Source organism: Oncorhynchus kisutch, linkage group LG20, assembly GCF_002021735.2.
Source record: "Oncorhynchus kisutch isolate 150728-3 linkage group LG20, Okis_V2, whole genome shotgun sequence".
NCBI classification, from domain to species: Eukaryota; Metazoa; Chordata; class Actinopteri; order Salmoniformes; family Salmonidae; genus Oncorhynchus; species Oncorhynchus kisutch.
Genome location: NC_034193.2, coordinates 10,128,436 through 10,149,958, shown reverse-complemented (window position 1 = coordinate 10,149,958; position 21,523 = coordinate 10,128,436). Strand labels below are relative to the sequence as shown.

General features: G+C 41.5%; 1 protein-coding gene across 3 annotated transcripts in view; it reads left to right on the top strand.

Moving 5' to 3' along the window:
- The first annotated feature begins 302 nt into the window (after positions 1-302).
- Positions 303-21,523, top strand: part of LOC109883680 (nuclear prelamin A recognition factor) — a 40,203-nt gene continuing 18,982 nt past the window's right edge. Inside the window, exons 1-5 of one of the 3 annotated variants that reach the window (XM_031798959.1) lie at positions 303-605; positions 1,207-1,250; positions 1,888-1,959; positions 2,163-2,372; positions 18,371-18,503. In XM_031798959.1, the coding sequence (XP_031654819.1) occupies positions 1,903-1,959; positions 2,163-2,372; positions 18,371-18,503 (400 nt within the window). In that variant the 5' untranslated portion in view covers positions 303-605; positions 1,207-1,250; positions 1,888-1,902. Of the gene's footprint in view, positions 606-1,206; positions 1,251-1,887; positions 1,960-2,162; positions 2,373-3,694; positions 3,932-18,370; positions 18,504-21,523 lie in introns of those variants that run through there. The other 2 variants (XM_031798958.1, XM_031798960.1) reach the window with 2 other exon arrangements.

Here is a 21,523-nt window from a genome sequence, read left to right as displayed (position 1 = left end):
CATAATCGAATCCGCCCAATATTTCTAACATCTTGTGTCTCTGATATTTTAAAAATCACACAAAAACATAGAAGAAAAAAACGCACCGTCTCTTTTATTTTCTGTTTATTTGATCATATACTATTTATGTCAAGTCTACGCATACAATTTGATGCATACGTTGGAAATCCAACGTGCAACACACAGAAGAAGCTACAACTGATTCTGCAACGCAATGCTGCAAAGCAAACGCAGCGTTCCATTGGAATTTCTGGTGTACCAAAAAGCAATGACGATATCTGTCGAGGCGGGGAAGGTTTTACGCATGCGCTCTTCAATGACCGGTGAACACAATGGAGTCACGTATTCTGAAGTCAAGTCGTCGTGAAAACTTGTCTGGAACCCCGGACTCATTTCAACATTAGCAGGTCTTGTGACCGAAACCGTGGCCGAGTCGCATGTTGACCATTGTTGCCTTTCAGCTGTACGGTAATCGCTCCAGATATTGCTGAGCAAACTCTATGAGATCACCTGCTTTCTAGAACACTGCTCTAACTCCCCCTTTCTTCTTGAAATGTTTTTGAACTATTTTGTTTAAAAGCAGAACAGTAGAAAACGTCCAACCGGTGAGTGCACTGATAGAATATTCACGTATTTATTGAAATATACAATTTTACTAATACGTGGCTGACGATGGACCCTGGTATAGACGTCATAGATGTAGCTTGTGTCGCCTTCATAGACGCTCGGGTTCTGGAGAGCAAGGTTGTCTTTTAGGCAAGCAAGAAATGACACATTTGATGATAAGAAAGGAATCTTTTTTTCTCCTGCCTCCAATGAGTGTTTAGTTAGGGATTTAAAACTTACCAGAAAGCATAATAATAGATCCTTTAACCATATTACCAGGATATGAATACTAATTTCCACCACAATTGCTGTTTAAATTTGTTCCTCATAATAGGCCTATATGTTCTCACAGATGCATCAACCGTTATTTACCATTTATTGCATAATATATCAGACAATTATAATAGTAGATTATTATTATATATCGTAATGTTATTTGTGTCTATAGTTACTGTATGATATGTAAGCCAATATTGAATACAGTAGCCCAGGGTTCTCCGTCCTTTTCTAGCACGAGAGATACTTTATAAATAAATGAAACATGTGGCGCCAGCTACTCATTTGTTGTTGTTGTTGTTGTTGTTGTTGTTGTTGTTTTAGTAGCCTACCAAGAGCACAGATGCTTTGGGTCTTCATCAACATAGGTACATTATGATAACTATGTAATAGCATATAAAAGAATACAGCTTTATCGCCTGCCTGTTCACACATTTGGTGCAATTATGTGTGCTATTTCGTGATGACAGGACGCTGTTATGTCTCAACAGGCAGTTTAAAATCATTATAATATGCTGCTGTTGAGATAAGAAGAATGATCCTGATTGGTTAGGACAGGGTTAACAATGTAGAAGTTGGGTGGAGTTGAGTCACACACACACACACAAAAACAAACTCTAGCAATTTAGTTTGGATCTTAGTAGTGGGCAGTTGCCCAAGGAGAATGTGTAGAGGTGTTGTGAAGATTCAAGGTCTACTGTTGAGTTGGATGGATAATGCAGTGTTAGGTCTACTGTTGAGTTGGATGGATAATGCAGAGTTAGGTCTACTGTTGAGTTGGATGGATAATGCAGCGTTAGGTCTACTGTTGAGTTGGATGGATAATGCAGAGTTAGGTCTACTGTTGAGTTGGATGGATAATGCAGGGTTAGGTCTACTGTTGAGTTGGATGGATAATGCAGGGTTAGGTCTACTGTTGAGTTGGATGGATAATGCAGTGTTAGGTCTACTGTTGAGTTGGATGGCTCACTGACCTTGCTCTTGTGTTTGTGTGAAATCCAACAGCCATATCATTTAATAATGTCAGAAGTGAACATGGGACGACGCAAGGAGAAGTGTGAGAATTGCACTAAACAGGTGAGAGCCCATGTAATGTTTGTGGTTTCACTGTGCAGTGTGGAAGTGGCTCACTGCAACAGAATTGTCATTCCAATCGTATCTGGTGTTGCTGAGTATCTGTCCCAGTTGTTTGAGTGTGTTACTTTTAGCATATGATAGTCAAACATTTTATATCGTGTCCAATTCTAACCTTGATTGATGTATTGATTGATCATTTCCAGTGCAACAAGAAGCAGAGTGGTGCAGGCGTTAGCTCCCTTCCGGAGGCAGATGTAGCCAACAGAGAGGTCCCCGCCTCCTCGCCTCCCCTTCAGCAGCAGGTGTTGCTGAGTGCCTGTCTGTCCTGTGAGGGCTGTGTGTCAGAGGAGGAGAGCCTAAAGATCTCTCAACAGAACCTGGAGGAGGTGGCCCGGGTCCTGGGCCAGAACAAGGTACTACTGGACCACTGACCGGGCTACCTGACCAGGCTACCTGACCGGGCTACCTGGGTCATATTCAATAGGCACCAAACGGAAGAAAACTGGCGGAAACAGGGAGGGACTACCTGGACTTATGAAGGAAAAAGGAAACCACACACTGCTCTTGATAGTATCACTAATATTTAATAAGCTTACATATCGGCCTCGCGGCCTTCGTCATTTGGGATACATTTTAAAAAATGAGCACCCTTATGTGGACCTCGTCCCAACCACATCCGTTCCACACATCGAAAGGGGTTGGAGGTGAAGGAAAACAAATAAATGCTACCAAATAGGTAGATTTTGTGGCATAGAGAAAGTTAAGATATCAGACAGGGGAGGTGATATTAATAATAAGAGAATGTTTTGGGATTTTCACCCTCCAGATATTATTTCCTAAAGGACTTAATGATGAAATGCCTATGTATGTTATGTTGTGAATTTGAACATGAATTATGTCCCTATTTAAGATTAGTCTGATGTTTTTCGTACGATGTACCCAATGATTAATGACAACTTGCCATGTCCTCATTGTGGTTTTACAGACGTGTTTCATACGATGTACCCAATGATTAATGAAAACTTGCCATGTCCTCATTGTGGTTTTACAGACGTGTTTCATACGATGTACCCAATGATTAATGAAAACTTGCCATGTCCTCATTGTGGTTTTACAGACGTGTTTCATATGTCTTATTTACACACTTTATTTAAATATTTATGAAATGCATGTTGTTATATTTGGCAGCACTTATTTGTTTTCCTTCGCCTCCAACCCTTTTGAATGTGTGGAACGGCTGTGGGAGGGGCGAGGTCCACATAAGGGTGCTAATATAAAAAAATTCACAAAAGCTCTGACGAAGGCCATGAGGCCGATATGTAACCTTATTAAATATCAGTGATACTATCTAGAGCAGTGTGTGGTTTCCTTTTTCTTTCGTCTTGTTCAACTGTTGACTAAATGTGTTGCTGAGATGGTCCCTAATGAATTCAACCCTGGACTCCTCACATGATTAGCCTTCCTAAGCACTTGGGTTATCATTAGTTACCACAACCAAAAAGTCATAAACCTCAGCAATTTCTCTTCTCTTAATAAAATGTCATTTTAAAAACATAACCTTAAAAGTGCAATATGCGGAAATCACTCTGCCATTTCCTGATTGCTAAAATTCTAATTGTTCACCTAATTTCAGTTTGTGTAGATAATTATTGTACCATCTAAAATGCTGTGAAATATATTTTTTTAACCCCAAAATATATTATTTTCATCTGGTTTAAGCTGGTGTACAAAACCGAAAGTAAAAGATGCTAAAAAGAAACAGGAAGCATAGAACAGATCTACCCGATTTTTAGACTTGCTTTCAATGAGAATGGCATTGTGGCTATGCTATCTAGTGGAAGCCAAGCGCTTGTGGAGATCTGAGTAGCTTTGTTATGTCAATGCTGCAATGGTAACGAAAGAGACGCTGTCTGGGAGGACAGAGGAATGGTTGGGTTATCTTCACTGTACTTTCCAGGTCACCTGGTGTCAGGTTGGTTTTGATGTGTGTTGTTAATAGGGGTCTTTTTGCCTGCCTTGCCTACTGATTGTTTGGTTAAACTTTGTTTCACTTCACTGACATGTATGGGGCATTTAATGTGGATGTCAGGCAAATGGTCTCTCTCTTCCTGGATGAAGTGTGACCTCTCTCTCTCTCTATGTACTATTACAGAAGTGTGATGTGTCTCTCTCCCTCTATATACTATTACAGAAGTGTGACATATCTCTCTCTCTATGTACTATTACAGAAGTGTGACGTGTCTCTCTCCCTCTATCTACTATTACAGAAGTGTGATGTGTCTCTCTCTCCCTCTATATACTATTACAGAAGTGTGACATATCTCTCTCTCTATGTACTATTACAGAAGTGTGACATCTCTCTCCCTCTATGTACTAATACAGAAGTGTGACGTGACTCTCTCTCTATGTACTATTAGAGAAGTGTGACGTGACTCTCTCCCTCTATGTACTATTACAGAAGTGTGACGTGTCCCTCTATATACTATTACAGAAGTGTGATGTGTCTCTCTCTCCCTCTATGTACTATTACAGAAGTGTGACGTGTCTCTCTTTCTATGTACAATTACAGAAGTGTGACGTGTCTCTCTCTATCTACTATTACAGAAGTATGACGTGTCTCTCTCCCTCTATGTACTATTACAGAAGTGTGACCTGTCTCTCTCTCCCTCTATGTACTATTACAGAAGTGTGACGTGTCTCTCTCTCCCTCTATGTACTATTACAGAAGTGTGACGTGTCTCTCTCTCCCTCTATGTACTATTACAGAAGTGTGACGTGTCTCTCTCCCTCTATCTACTATTACAGAAGTGTGATGTGTGTCTCTCTCCCTCTATGTACTATTACAGAAGTGTGACATATCTCTCTCTCTATGTACTATTACAGAAGTGTGACGTGTCTCTCTCTCCCTCTATGTACTATTACAGAAGTGTGACGTGTCTGTCTCCGTCTATATACTATTACAGAAGTGTGACATATCTCTCTCTCTATGTACTATTACAGAAGTGTGACATATCTCTCTCCCTCTATCTACTATTACAGAAGTGTGATGTGTCTCTCTCCCTCTATGTACTATTACAGAAGTGTGACGTGTCTCTCTCTCTCTCTCTATGTACTATTACAGAAGTGTGACGTGTCTCTCTCCCTCTATGTACTATTACAGAAGTGTGACGTGTCTCTCTCTCTCTATGTACTATTACAGAAGTGTGACGTGTCTCTCTATCTACTATTACAGAAGTGTGACGTGTCTCTCTCTCCCTCTATGTACTATTACATAAGTGTGATGTGTCTCTCTCCCTCTATCTACTATTACAGAAGTGTGACGTGTCTCTCTCTCTCTATGTACTATTACAGAAGTGTGACGTGTCTCTCTCCCTCTATATACTATTACAGAAGTGTGACATATCTCTCTCTCTATGTACTATTACAGGAGTGTGACGTGTCTCTCTCCCTCTATCTACTATTACAGAAGTGTGACGTGTCTCTCTCTCCCTCTATGTACTATTACATAATTGTGATGTGTCTCTCTCTCCCTCTATCTACTATTACAGAAGTGTGACGTGTCTCTCTCTCTCTATGTACTATTACAGAAGTGTGACGTGTCTCTCTCCCTCTATATACTATTAAAGAAGTGTGACATATCTCTCTCTCTATGTACTATTACAGAAGTGTGACATATCTCTCTCTCTATGTACTATTACAGAAGTGTGACGTGTCTCTCTCCCTCTATGTACTATTACAGAAGTGTGACGTGTCTCTCTCTCTCTATGTACTATTACAGAAGTGTGACGTGTCTCTCTCCCTCTATATACTATTAAAGAAGTGTGACATATCTCTCTCTCTATGTACTATTACAGAAGTGTGACATATCTCTCTCTCTATGTACTATTACAGAAGTGTGACGTGTCTCTCTCCCTCTATGTACTATTACAGAAGTGTGACGTGTCTCTCTCCCTCTATGTACTATTACAGAAGTGTGACGTCTCTCTCTCTCTCTATGTACTATTACAGAAGTGTGATGTGTCTCTCTCTCCCTATATGTACTATTACAGAAGTGTGACGTGTCTCTCTCCCTCTATGTACTATTACAGAAGTGTGACGTGTCCCTCTATATACTATTACAGAAGTGTGATGTGTCTCTCTCTCCCTCTATGTACTATTACAGAAGTGTGACGTGTCTCTCTTTCTATGTACAATTACAGAAGTGTGACGTGTCTCTCTCTATCTACTATTACAGAAGTGTGACGTGTCTCTCTCCCTCTATGTACTATTACAGAAGTGTGACCTGTCTCTCTCTCTATGTACTATTACAGAAGTGTGACGTGTCTCTCTCCCTCTATGTACTATTACAGAAGTGTGACGTGTCTCTCTCTCCCTCTATGTACAATTACAGAAGTGTGACGTGTCTCTCTCCCTCTATGTACTATTACAGAAGTGTGACGTGTCTCTCTCTCTCTATGTACTATTACAGAAGTGTGACGTGTCTCTCTCCCTCTATGTACAATTACAGAAGTGTGACGTGTCTCTCTCCCTCTATGTACTATTACAGAAGTGTGACGTGTCTCTCTCCCTCTATCTACTATTACAGAAGTGTGACGTGTCTCTCTCTCCCTCTATGTACTATTACATAATTGTGATGTGTCTCTCTCTCCCTCTATCTACTATTACAGAAGTGTGACGTGTCTCTCTCTCTCTATGTACTATTACAGAAGTGTGACGTGTCTCTCTCCCTCTATATACTATTACAGAAGTGTGACATATCTCTCTCTCTATGTACTATTACAGAAGTGTGACATATCTCTCTCTCTATGTACTATTACAGAAGTGTGACGTGTCTCTCTCCCTCTATGTACTATTACAGAAGTGTGACGTCTCTCTCTCTCTCTATATACTATTACAGAAGTGTGACGTGTCTCTCTCTCTCTATGTACTATTACAGAAGTGTGACGTGTCTCTCTCCCTCTATATACTATTACAGAAGTGTGACATATCTCTCTCTCTATGTACTATTACAGAAGTGTGACATATCTCTCTCTCTATGTACTATTACAGAAGTGTGACGTGTCTCTCTCCCTCTATGTACTATTACAGAAGTGTGACGTCTCTCTCTCTCTCTATATACTATTACAGAAGTGTGACGTGTCTCTCTCTCTCTATGTACTATTACAGAAGTGTGACGTGTCTGTCTCCCTCTATATACTATTACAGAAGTGTGACCTGTCTCTCTCTCTATGTACTATTACAGAAGTGTGACGTGTCTCTCTCCCTCTATGTACTATTACAGAAGTGTGACGTGTCTCTCTCCCTCTATGTACTATTACAGAAGTGTGACGTGTCTCTCTATCTACTATTACAGAAGTGTGACGTGTCTCTCTCCCTCTATGTACTATTACAGAAGTGTGACGTGTCCCTCTATATACTATTACAGAAGTGTGATGTGTCTCTCTCTCCCTCTATGTACTATTACAGAAGTGTGACGTGTCTCTCTTTCTATGTACAATTACAGAAGTGTGACGTGTCTCTCTCTATCTACTATTACAGAAGTGTGACGTGTCTCTCTCTATCTACTATTACAGAAGTGTGACGTGTCTCTCTCCCTCTATGTACTATTACAGAAGTGTGACGTGTCTCTCTCCCTCTATGTACTATTACAGAAGTGTGACGTGTCTCTCTCTCCCTCTATGTACTATTACAGAAGTGTGACGTGTCTCTCTCCCTCTATGTACTATTACAGAAGTGTGACGTGTCTCTCTCCCTCTATGTACTATTACAGAAGTGTGACGTGTCTCTCTCCCTCTATGTACTATTACAGAAGTGTGATGTGTCTGTCTCTCCCTCTATCTACTATTACAGAAGTGTGACCTGTCTCTCTCTCTATGTACTATTACAGAAGTGTGACGTGTCTCTCTCCCTCTATGTACTATTACAGAAGTGTGACGTGTCTCTCTCTCTCTATGTACTATTACAGAAGTGTGACGTGTCTCTCTCCCTCTATATACTATTACAGAAGTGTGACATATCTCTCTCTCTATGTACTATTACAGAAGTGTGACGTGTCTCTCTCTCTCTATGTACTATTACAGAAGTGTGACTTGTCTCTCTATCTACTATTACAGAAGTGTGACGTGTCTCTCTCTCCCTCTATGTACTATTACATAAGTGTGATGTGTCTCTCTCTCCCTCTATCTACTATTACAGAAGTGTGACATGTCTCTCTCTCTCTATGTACTATTACAGAAGTGTGATGTGTCTCTCTCCCTCTATATACTATTACAGAAGTGTGACATATCTCTCTCTCTATGTACTATTACAGAAGTGTGACGTGTCTCTCTCCCTCTATCTACTATTACAGAAGTGTGATGTGTCTCTCTCTCCCTCTATATACTATTACAGAAGTGTGACATATCTCTCTCTCTATGTACTATTACAGAAGTGTGACATCTCTCTCCCTCTATGTACTATTACAGAAGTGTGCCGTGTCTCTCTCTCTCTATGTACTAATACAGAAGTGTGACGTGACTCTCTCTCTATGTACTATTAGAGAAGTGTGACGTGACTCTCTCCCTCTATGTACTATTACAGAAGTGTGACGTGTCCCTCTATATACTATTACAGAAGTGTGATGTGTCTCTCTCTCCCTCTATGTACTATTACAGAAGTGTGACGTGTCTCTCTTTCTATGTACAATTACAGAAGTGTGACGTGTCTCTCTCTATCTACTATTACAGAAGTATGACGTGTCTCTCTCCCTCTATGTACTATTACAGAAGTGTGACCTGTCTCTCTCTCCCTCTATGTACTATTACAGAAGTGTGACGTGTCTCTCTCTCCCTCTATGTACTATTACAGAAGTGTGACGTGTCTCTCTCTCCCTCTATGTACTATTACAGAAGTGTGACGTGTCTCTCTCCCTCTATCTACTATTACAGAAGTGTGATGTGTGTCTCTCTCCCTCTATGTACTATTACAGAAGTGTGACATATCTCTCTCTCTATGTACTATTACAGAAGTGTGACATATCTCTCTCTCTATGTACTATTACAGAAGTGTGACGTGTCTCTCTCTCCCTCTATGTACTATTACAGAAGTGTGACGTGTCTGTCTCCGTCTATATACTATTACAGAAGTGTGACATATCTCTCTCTCTATGTACTATTACAGAAGTGTGACATATCTCTCTCCCTCTATCTACTATTACAGAAGTGTGACGTCTCTCTCTCTCTCTATGTACTATTACAGAAGTGTGATGTGTCTCTCTCTCCCTATATGTACTATTACAGAAGTGTGACGTGTCTCTCTCCCTCTATGTACTATTACAGAAGTGTGACGTGTCCCTCTATATACTATTACAGAAGTGTGATGTGTCTCTCTCTCCCTCTATGTACTATTACAGAAGTGTGACGTGTCTCTCTTTCTATGTACAATTACAGAAGTGTGACGTGTCTCTCTCTATCTACTATTACAGAAGTGTGACGTGTCTCTCTCCCTCTATGTACTATTACAGAAGTGTGACCTGTCTCTCTCTCTATGTACTATTACAGAAGTGTGACGTGTCTCTCTCCCTCTATGTACTATTACAGAAGTGTGACGTGTCTCTCTCTCCCTCTATGTACAATTACAGAAGTGTGACGTGTCTCTCTCCCTCTATGTACTATTACAGAAGTGTGACGTGTCTCTCTCTCTCTATGTACTATTACAGAAGTGTGACGTGTCTCTCTCCCTCTATATACTATTACAGAAGTGTGACATATCTCTCTCTCTATGTACTATTACAGAAGTGTGACGTGTCTCTCTCCCTCTATCTACTATTACAGAAGTGTGACGTGTCTCTCTCTCCCTCTATGTACTATTACATAATTGTGATGTGTCTCTCTCTCCCTCTATCTACTATTACAGAAGTGTGACGTGTCTCTCTCTCTCTATGTACTATTACAGAAGTGTGACGTGTCTCTCTCCCTCTATATACTATTACAGAAGTGTGACATATCTCTCTCTCTATGTACTATTACAGAAGTGTGACATATCTCTCTCTCTATGTACTATTACAGAAGTGTGACGTGTCTCTCTCCCTCTATGTACTATTACAGAAGTGTGACGTCTCTCTCTCTCTCTATATACTATTACAGAAGTGTGACGTGTCTCTCTCTCTCTATGTACTATTACAGAAGTGTGACGTGTCTCTCTCCCTCTATATACTATTACAGAAGTGTGACATATCTCTCTCTCTATGTACTATTACAGAAGTGTGACATATCTCTCTCTCTATGTACTATTACAGAAGTGTGACGTGTCTCTCTCCCTCTATGTACTATTACAGAAGTGTGACGTCTCTCTCTCTCTCTATATACTATTACAGAAGTGTGACGTGTCTCTCTCTCTCTATGTACTATTACAGAAGTGTGACGTGTCTGTCTCCCTCTATATACTATTACAGAAGTGTGACCTGTCTCTCTCTCTATGTACTATTACAGAAGTGTGACGTGTCTCTCTCCCTCTATGTACTATTACAGAAGTGTGACGTGTCTCTCTCCCTCTATGTACTATTACAGAAGTGTGACGTGTCTCTCTATCTACTATTACAGAAGTGTGACGTGTCTCTCTCCCTCTATGTACTATTACAGAAGTGTGACGTGTCCCTCTATATACTATTACAGAAGTGTGATGTGTCTCTCTCTCCCTCTATGTACTATTACAGAAGTGTGACGTGTCTCTCTTTCTATGTACAATTACAGAAGTGTGACGTGTCTCTCTCTATCTACTATTACAGAAGTGTGACGTGTCTCTCTCTATCTACTATTACAGAAGTGTGACGTGTCTCTCTCCCTCTATGTACTATTACAGAAGTGTGACGTGTCTCTCTCCCTCTATGTACTATTACAGAAGTGTGACGTGTCTCTCTCTCCCTCTATGTACTATTACAGAAGTGTGACGTGTCTCTCTCCCTCTATGTACTATTACAGAAGTGTGACGTGTCTCTCTCCCTCTATGTACTATTACAGAAGTGTGACGTGTCTCTCTCCCTCTATGTACTATTACAGAAGTGTGATGTGTCTGTCTCTCCCTCTATCTACTATTACAGAAGTGTGACCTGTCTCTCTCTCTATGTACTATTACAGAAGTGTGACGTGTCTCTCTCCCTCTATGTACTATTACAGAAGTGTGACGTGTCTCTCTCTCTCTATGTACTATTACAGAAGTGTGACGTGTCTCTCTCCCTCTATATACTATTACAGAAGTGTGACATATCTCTCTCTCTATGTACTATTACAGAAGTGTGCCGTGTCTCTCTCTCTCTATGTACTAATACAGAAGTGTGACGTGACTCTCTCTCTATGTACTATTAGAGAAGTGTGACGTGACTCTCTCCCTCTATGTACTATTACAGAAGTGTGACGTGTCCCTCTATATACTATTACAGAAGTGTGATGTGTCTCTCTCTCCCTCTATGTACTATTACAGAAGTGTGACGTGTCTCTCTTTCTATGTACAATTACAGAAGTGTGACGTGTCTCTCTCTATCTACTATTACAGAAGTATGACGTGTCTCTCTCCCTCTATGTACTATTACAGAAGTGTGACCTGTCTCTCTCTCCCTCTATGTACTATTACAGAAGTGTGACGTGTCTCTCTCTCCCTCTATGTACTATTACAGAAGTGTGACGTGTCTCTCTCTCCCTCTATGTACTATTACAGAAGTGTGACGTGTCTCTCTCCCTCTATCTACTATTACAGAAGTGTGATGTGTGTCTCTCTCCCTCTATGTACTATTACAGAAGTGTGACATATCTCTCTCTCTATGTACTATTACAGAAGTGTGACATATCTCTCTCTCTATGTACTATTACAGAAGTGTGACGTGTCTCTCTCTCCCTCTATGTACTATTACAGAAGTGTGACGTGTCTGTCTCCGTCTATATACTATTACAGAAGTGTGACATATCTCTCTCTCTATGTACTATTACAGAAGTGTGACATATCTCTCTCCCTCTATCTACTATTACAGAAGTGTGATGTGTCTCTCTCCCTCTATGTACTATTACAGAAGTGTGACGTGTCTCTCTCTCTCTCTCTATGTACTATTACAGAAGTGTGACGTGTCTCTCTCCCTCTATGTACTATTACAGAAGTGTGACGTGTCTCTCTCTCTCTATGTACTATTACAGAAGTGTGACGTGTCTCTCTATCTACTATTACAGAAGTGTGACGTGTCTCTCTCTCCCTCTATGTACTATTACATAAGTGTGATGTGTCTCTCTCCCTCTATCTACTATTACAGAAGTGTGACGTGTCTCTCTCTCTCTATGTACTATTACAGAAGTGTGACGTGTCTCTCTCCCTCTATATACTATTACAGAAGTGTGACATATCTCTCTCTCTATGTACTATTACAGGAGTGTGACGTGTCTCTCTCCCTCTATCTACTATTACAGAAGTGTGACGTGTCTCTCTCTCCCTCTATGTACTATTACATAATTGTGATGTGTCTCTCTCTCCCTCTATCTACTATTACAGAAGTGTGACGTGTCTCTCTCTCTCTATGTACTATTACAGAAGTGTGACGTGTCTCTCTCCCTCTATATACTATTAAAGAAGTGTGACATATCTCTCTCTCTATGTACTATTACAGAAGTGTGACATATCTCTCTCTCTATGTACTATTACAGAAGTGTGACGTGTCTCTCTCCCTCTATGTACTATTACAGAAGTGTGACGTGTCTCTCTCTCTCTATGTACTATTACAGAAGTGTGACGTGTCTCTCTCCCTCTATATACTATTAAAGAAGTGTGACATATCTCTCTCTCTATGTACTATTACAGAAGTGTGACATATCTCTCTCTCTATGTACTATTACAGAAGTGTGACGTGTCTCTCTCCCTCTATGTACTATTACAGAAGTGTGACGTGTCTCTCTCCCTCTATGTACTATTACAGAAGTGTGACGTCTCTCTCTCTCTCTATGTACTATTACAGAAGTGTGATGTGTCTCTCTCTCCCTATATGTACTATTACAGAAGTGTGACGTGTCTCTCTCCCTCTATGTACTATTACAGAAGTGTGACGTGTCCCTCTATATACTATTACAGAAGTGTGATGTGTCTCTCTCTCCCTCTATGTACTATTACAGAAGTGTGACGTGTCTCTCTTTCTATGTACAATTACAGAAGTGTGACGTGTCTCTCTCTATCTACTATTACAGAAGTGTGACGTGTCTCTCTCCCTCTATGTACTATTACAGAAGTGTGACCTGTCTCTCTCTCTATGTACTATTACAGAAGTGTGACGTGTCTCTCTCCCTCTATGTACTATTACAGAAGTGTGACGTGTCTCTCTCTCCCTCTATGTACAATTACAGAAGTGTGACGTGTCTCTCTCCCTCTATGTACTATTACAGAAGTGTGACGTGTCTCTCTCTCTCTATGTACTATTACAGAAGTGTGACGTGTCTCTCTCCCTCTATATACTATTACAGAAGTGTGACATATCTCTCTCTCTATGTACTATTACAGAAGTGTGACGTGTCTCTCTCCCTCTATCTACTATTACAGAAGTGTGACGTGTCTCTCTCTCCCTCTATGTACTATTACATAATTGTGATGTGTCTCTCTCTCCCTCTATCTACTATTACAGAAGTGTGACGTGTCTCTCTCTCTCTATGTACTATTACAGAAGTGTGACGTGTCTCTCTCCCTCTATATACTATTACAGAAGTGTGACATATCTCTCTCTCTATGTACTATTACAGAAGTGTGACATATCTCTCTCTCTATGTACTATTACAGAAGTGTGACGTGTCTCTCTCCCTCTATGTACTATTACAGAAGTGTGACGTCTCTCTCTCTCTCTATATACTATTACAGAAGTGTGACGTGTCTCTCTCTCTCTATGTACTATTACAGAAGTGTGACGTGTCTCTCTCCCTCTATATACTATTACAGAAGTGTGACATATCTCTCTCTCTATGTACTATTACAGAAGTGTGACATATCTCTCTCTCTATGTACTATTACAGAAGTGTGACGTGTCTCTCTCCCTCTATGTACTATTACAGAAGTGTGACGTCTCTCTCTCTCTCTATATACTATTACAGAAGTGTGACGTGTCTCTCTCTCTCTATGTACTATTACAGAAGTGTGACGTGTCTGTCTCCCTCTATATACTATTACAGAAGTGTGACCTGTCTCTCTCTCTATGTACTATTACAGAAGTGTGACGTGTCTCTCTCCCTCTATGTACTATTACAGAAGTGTGACGTGTCTCTCTCCCTCTATGTACTATTACAGAAGTGTGACGTGTCTCTCTATCTACTATTACAGAAGTGTGACGTGTCTCTCTCCCTCTATGTACTATTACAGAAGTGTGACGTGTCCCTCTATATACTATTACAGAAGTGTGATGTGTCTCTCTCTCCCTCTATGTACTATTACAGAAGTGTGACGTGTCTCTCTTTCTATGTACAATTACAGAAGTGTGACGTGTCTCTCTCTATCTACTATTACAGAAGTGTGACGTGTCTCTCTCTATCTACTATTACAGAAGTGTGACGTGTCTCTCTCCCTCTATGTACTATTACAGAAGTGTGACGTGTCTCTCTCCCTCTATGTACTATTACAGAAGTGTGACGTGTCTCTCTCTCCCTCTATGTACTATTACAGAAGTGTGACGTGTCTCTCTCCCTCTATGTACTATTACAGAAGTGTGACGTGTCTCTCTCCCTCTATGTACTATTACAGAAGTGTGACGTGTCTCTCTCCCTCTATGTACTATTACAGAAGTGTGATGTGTCTGTCTCTCCCTCTATCTACTATTACAGAAGTGTGACCTGTCTCTCTCTCTATGTACTATTACAGAAGTGTGACGTGTCTCTCTCCCTCTATGTACTATTACAGAAGTGTGACGTGTCTCTCTCTCTCTATGTACTATTACAGAAGTGTGACGTGTCTCTCTCCCTCTATATACTATTACAGAAGTGTGACATATCTCTCTCTCTATGTACTATTACAGAAGTGTGACGTGTCTCTCTCTCTCTATGTACTATTACAGAAGTGTGACTTGTCTCTCTATCTACTATTACAGAAGTGTGACGTGTCTCTCTCTCCCTCTATGTACTATTACATAAGTGTGATGTGTCTCTCTCTCCCTCTATCTACTATTACAGAAGTGTGACATGTCTCTCTCTCTCTATGTACTATTACAGAAGTGTGACGTGTCTCTCTCCCTCTATATACTATTACAGAAGTGTGACATATCTCTCTCTCTATGTACTATTACAGAAGTGTGACATATCTCTCTCTCTATGTACTATTACAGAAGTGTGACGTGTCTCTCTCCCTCTATGTACTATTACAGAAGTGTGACCTGTCTCTCTCTCTATGTACTATTACAGAAGTGTGACATATCTCTCTCTCTATGTACTATTACAGAAGTGTGACGTGTCTCTCTCCCTCTATGTACTATTACAGAAGTGTGACATATCTCTCTCCCTCTATGTACTATTACAGAAGTGTGACGTCTCTCTCTCTCTCTATGTACTATTACAGAAGTGTGACGTGTCTCTCTCTCTCTATGTACTATTACAGAAGTGTGACGTGTCTCTCTCCCTCTATGTACTATTACAGAAGTGTGACGTGTCTCTCTCCCTCTATGTACTATTACAGAAGTGTGACGTGTCTCTCTTTCTATGTACAATTACAGAAGTGTGACGTGTCTCTCTCTATCTACTATTACAGAAGTGTGACGCGTCTCTCTCCCTCTATGTACTATTACAGAAGTGTGACCTGTCTCTCTCTCTATGTACTATTACAGAAGTGTGACGTGTCTCTCTCCCTCTATGTACTATTACAGAAGTGTGACGTGTCTCTCTCTCCCTCTATGTACAATTACAGAAGTGTGACGTGTCTCTCTCCCTCTATGTACTATTACAGAAGTGTGACGTGTCTCTCTCTCTCTATGTACTATTACAGAAGTGTGACGTGTCTCTCTCCCTCTATATACTATTACAGAAGTGTGACATATCTCTCTCTCTATGTACTATTACAGAAGTGTGACATGTCTCTCTCCCTCTATCTACTATTACAGAAGTGTGACGTGTCTCTCTCTCCCTCTATGTACTATTACATAATTGTGATGTGTCTCTCTCTCCCTCTATCTACTATTACAGAAGTGTGACGTGTCTCTCTCTCTCTATGTACTATTACAGAAGTGTGACGTGTCTCTCTCCCTCTATATACTATTACAGAAGTGTGACATATCTCTCTCTCTATGTACTATTACAGAAGTGTGACGTGTCTCTCTCTCTCTATGTACTATTACAGAAGTGTGACGTGTCTCTCTCCCTCTATGTACTATTACAGAAGTGTGACCTGTCTCTCTCTCTATGTACTATTACAGAAGTGTGACGTGTCTCTCTCCCTCTATGTACTATTACAGAAGTGTGACGTCTCTCTCTCTCTCTATGTACTATTACAGAAGTGTGACGTGTCTCTCTCTCTCTATGTACTATTACAGAAGTGTGACGTGTCTGTCTCCCTCTATATACTATTACAGAAGTGTGACCTGTCTCTCTCTCTATGTACTATTACAGAAGTGTGACGTGTCTCTCTCCCTCTATGTACTATTACAGAAGTGTGACGTGTCTCTCTCCCTCTATGTACTATTACAGAAGTGTGACGTGTCTCTCTATCTACTATTACAGAAGTGTGACGTGTCTCTCTCCCTCTATGTACTATTACAGAAGTGTGACGTGTCCCTCTATATACTATTACAGAAGTGTGATGTGTCTCTCTCTCCCTCTATGTACTATTACAGAAGTGTGACGTGTCTCTCTTTCTATGTACAATTACAGAAGTGTCACGTGTCTCTCTCTATCTACTATTACAGAAGTGTGACGTGTCTCTCTCTATCTACTATTACAGAAGTGTGACGTGTCTCTCTCCCTCTATGTACTATTACAGAAGTGTGACGTGTCTCTCTCCCTCTATGTACTATTACAGAAGTGTGACGTGTCTCTCTCTCCCTCTATGTACTATTACAGAAGTGTGACGTGTCTCTCTCCCTCTATGTACTATTACAGAAGTGTGACGTGTCTCTCTCCCTCTATGTACTATTACAGAAGTGTGACGTGTCTGTCTCTCCCTCTATCTACTATTACAGAAGTGTGACCTGTCTCTCTCTCTATGTACTATTACAGAAGTGTGACGTATCTCTCTCCCTCTATGTACTATTACAGAAGTGTGACGTCTCTCTCTCTCTCTATGTACTATTACAGAAGTGTGACGTGTCTCTCTCCCTATATATACTATTACAGAAGTGTGACATATCTCTCTCTCTATGTACTATTACAGAAGTGTGACGTGTCTCTCTCTCTCTATGTACTATTACAGAAGTGTGACTTGTCTCTCTATCTACTATTACAGAAGTGTGACGTGTCTCTCTCTCCCTCTATGTACTATTACATAAGTGTGATGTGTCTCTCTCTCCCTCTATCTACTATTACAGAAGTGTGACGTGTCTCTCTCTCTCTATGTACTATTACAGAAGTGTGACGTGTCTCTCTCCCTCTATATACTATTACAGAAGTGTGACATATCTCTCTCTCTATGTACTATTACAGAAGTGTGACATATCTCTCTCTCTCTATGTACTATTACAGAAGTGTGACGTGTCTCTCTCCCTCTATGTACTATTACAGAAGTGTGACCTGTCTCTCTCTCTATATACTATTACAGAAGTGTGACATATCTCTCTCTCTATGTACTATTACAGAAGTGTGACGTGTCTCTCTCCCTCTATGTACTATTACAGAAGTGTGACATATCTCTCTCCCTCTATGTACTATTACAGAAGTGTGACGTCTCTCTCTCTCTCTATGTACTATTACAGAAGTGTGACGTGTCTCTCTCTCTCTATGTACTATTACAGAAGTGTGACGTGTCTCTCCCTCTATGTACTATTACAGAAGTGTGACGTGTCTCTCTCCCTCTATGTACTATTACAGAAGTGTGACGTGTCTCTCTCTCTCTATGTACTATTACAGAAGTGTGACGTGTCTCTCTATCTACTATTACAGAAGTGTGACGTGTCTCTCTCTCTATGTACTATTACAGAAGTGTGACGTGTCTCTCTCTCTCTATCTACTATTACAGAAGTGTGACATATCTCTCTCCCTCTATCTACTATTACAGAAGTGTGACGTGTCTCTCTCCCTCTATCTACAATTACAGAAGTGTGACCTGTCTCTCTCTCTATGTACTATTACAGAATTGTGACCTGTCTCTCTCTCTCTATGTACTATTACAGAATTGTGACCTGTCTCTCTCTCTCTATCTACTATTTCAGAAGTGTGACATGTCTCTCTCTCTATGTACTATTACAGAAGTGTGACATATCTCTCTCTCCCTCTATGTACTATTACAGAAGTGTGACGTCACCAAACACCAAGTCCTGGTGGTGTCAGTGTGTTCCCAGTCTCTGCCTTTCTTTGCTGTCAAGTTCGGTCTGGACATTCCTGAGGCCACACGCAAACTCTGTGGCTTCCTCAAGAGCCTCGGTAAGGGAGTGTGTATCTATGTCTCTGTGGTAGATTTCAATTGGCATTTCCAGAGACAAACCCTGTAGTTGCATTGGAGTGTGTGTGTGTGTGTGTGTGTGTGTGTGTGTGTGTGTGTGTGTGTGTGTGTGTGTGTGTGTGTGTGTGTGTGTGTGTGTGTGTGTGTGTGTGTGTGTGTGTGTGTCTGTCCGTCCGTTTTACTATAATTCTGACCAGAAGTCCCCATCTGAATAGTAATCCAAGGAGAAGGCTGACAGTTTTAGGGTTAGGTTTAGGATTAGGGGTTAGGTTTAGGGATAGGGGTAAGGTTTAGGATTAGGGGTTAGGATTAGGGGTTGGGTTAGGGGTTGTTACTTTTTGTATTTAACTTTTTATTTTTATAGGGTGGATCACCATCGTGTCATTTACAAGGGAGCCTTGTGAACATGAACATAGACAATTTAATACACATCATGTAAGATAATACCAATACAATGAATACCACATGATTCATCAAAACAAACAACTCTCACACATCCCCTCCCTTATACTTGTTCTTAACTGGCCAATGAAAAACAGCAAGTCTAATTTCAAGGTGGCCTTAACCCTAAAGTCGATGTCCGCGCCCCCGCGGAAATCCAATTGGCGTAATACAAACGTCTCCATTAAAAATCTGTCAGTTTAAACAGGAGATATGTATGTTTTGCATTGGATGCGTCTCAATCCACCGCATCCGCCCATTTCGCACTTCCTCATCTGCCCATGTTGCACTTCCTCATCCGCCCCTGTCGCACTTCCTCATCCGCCCATGTCGCACTTCCTCATCCGCCCCTGTCGCACTTCCTCATCCGCCCCTGTCGCACTTCCTCATCCGCCTGCCCCTGTTGCACTTCCTCATCCGCCCCTGTCGCACTTCCTCATCCGCCCATGTCGCACTTCCTCATCCGCCCCTGTCGCACTTCCTCATCCGCCCATGTTGCACTTCCTCATCCGCCCCTGTCACACTTCCTCATCCGCCCATGTCGCACTTCCTCATCCGCCCATGTCGCACTTCCTCATCCGCCCATGTCGCACTTCCTCATCCGCCCATGTTGCACTTCCTCATCCGCCCATGTTGCACTTCCTCATCCGCCCATGTTGCACTTCCTCATCCGCCAATGTTGCACTTCCTCATCCGCCCATGTTGCACTTCCTCATCCGCCCCTGTCGCACTTCCTCATCCGCCCATGTCGCACTTCCTCATCCGCCCCTGTCGCACTTCCTCATCCGCCCATGTTGCACTTCCTCATCCGCCCCTGTCACACTTCCTCATCCGCCCATGTCGCACTTCCTCATCCGCCCATGTCGCACTTCCTCATCCGCCCATGTCGCACTTCCTCATCCGCCCATGTTGCACTTCCTCATCCGCCCATGTTGCACTTCCTCATCCGCCCATGTTGCACTTCCTCATCCGCCCATGTTGCACTTCCTCATCCGCCCATGTTGCACTTCCTCTTCCGCCCCTGTCGCACTTCCTCATCCGCCCATGTTGCACTTCCTCATCCGCCCATGTTGCATTTCCTCATCCGCCCATGTTGCACTTCCTCTTCCTTTCACTTCCGCTGTGAAAGATGACTGCACTCGAGCGGTGTTTGTCAGAACATCAAACATCCTGAAAATCGGTCTTCTCATCAAATCGTCTGTAGCGTCCGAACCTTCAGACGAGTCACAAGACTCAAGTCACGCGGTACCTGTTGAAAACAGTTACGGAAGTATACAGTACCAGTCAAAGGTTTGGACACACCTACTCATTCAAGGGTTTTTCTTTATTTGGACTATTTTTCTACATTGTAGAATTATAGTGAAGACATCACAACTATGAAATAACACATATGGAATCATGTAGTAACCAAAAAACAAATCAAAATATATTTTAGATTCTTCAAAGGTGCCACCCTTTGCCTTGATGACAGCTTTTCACACTCTTGGCATTCTCTCAACCAGATTCACCTGGAATGCTTTTCCAACCGTCTTGAAGGACTTCCCACATGCTGAGCACTTGTTGGCTGCTTTTCCTTCAACTCATCCCAAACCATCTCAATTGGGTTGAGGTCAGGTGATTGTGGAGGCCAGGTCATCTGATGCAGCACTCCATCACTCCTTCTTGGATGGCGTATCGCTGCAGAGTTCTGTGGTAGCCATGCTGGTTCAGTGTGCCTTTTTAATTCTAGATAAATCAGACAGTGTCACCAGCAACGCATCATCACACCACCTCCTCCTCTATGCTTCACGGTGGGAACCACGCATGCAGAGATCATCCGTTCACCTACTCTACGACTCACAAAGACACAGCGGTTGGAACCAAAAATTTCTCATTTGGACTCATCAGACCAAAGGACATATTTCCACCGATCTAATGTCCATTACTCATGTTTCTTGGCCCAAGCCTATCTCTTCTTATTATTGGTGTCCTTTAGTAGTGGTTTCTTTGCAGCAATTTCACCATGAAGGCCTGATTCCCACAGTCTCCTCTGAACTAGAGGTCGACCGATTTAATCGGAATGGCCGATTAATTAGGGCCGATATCAAGTTTTCATAACAATCGGAAATCTTTATTTTTGGACCACGTTTTGGATGATAAAAAAAAAATGTATTACATTTTTATTTGACACCTTTATTTAATCTTTATTTATTTAATCTTTATTTATCTTTATTTATTTATTATTTATTAATTCAGTTAAGAACACATTCTTATTTTCAATGACGGCCTAGGAGCGGTGGGTTAACTGCCTTGTTCAGGGGCAGAATGACAGATTTTTACCTTGCAACCTTACAGTTAACTAGTCCAACGCTCTAACCACCTGCCTCTCATTGCACTCCACGAGGAGACTGCCTGTTACACAAATGCAGTAAGCCAAGGTAAGTTGCTAGCTAGCATTAAACTTATCTTATAAAAAACAATCAATCAATCATAATCACTCGTTAACTACACATGGTTGTTGATATTACTAGTTTATCTAGCGTGTCCTGCGTTGCATATAATCGATGCGGTGCGTATTCGT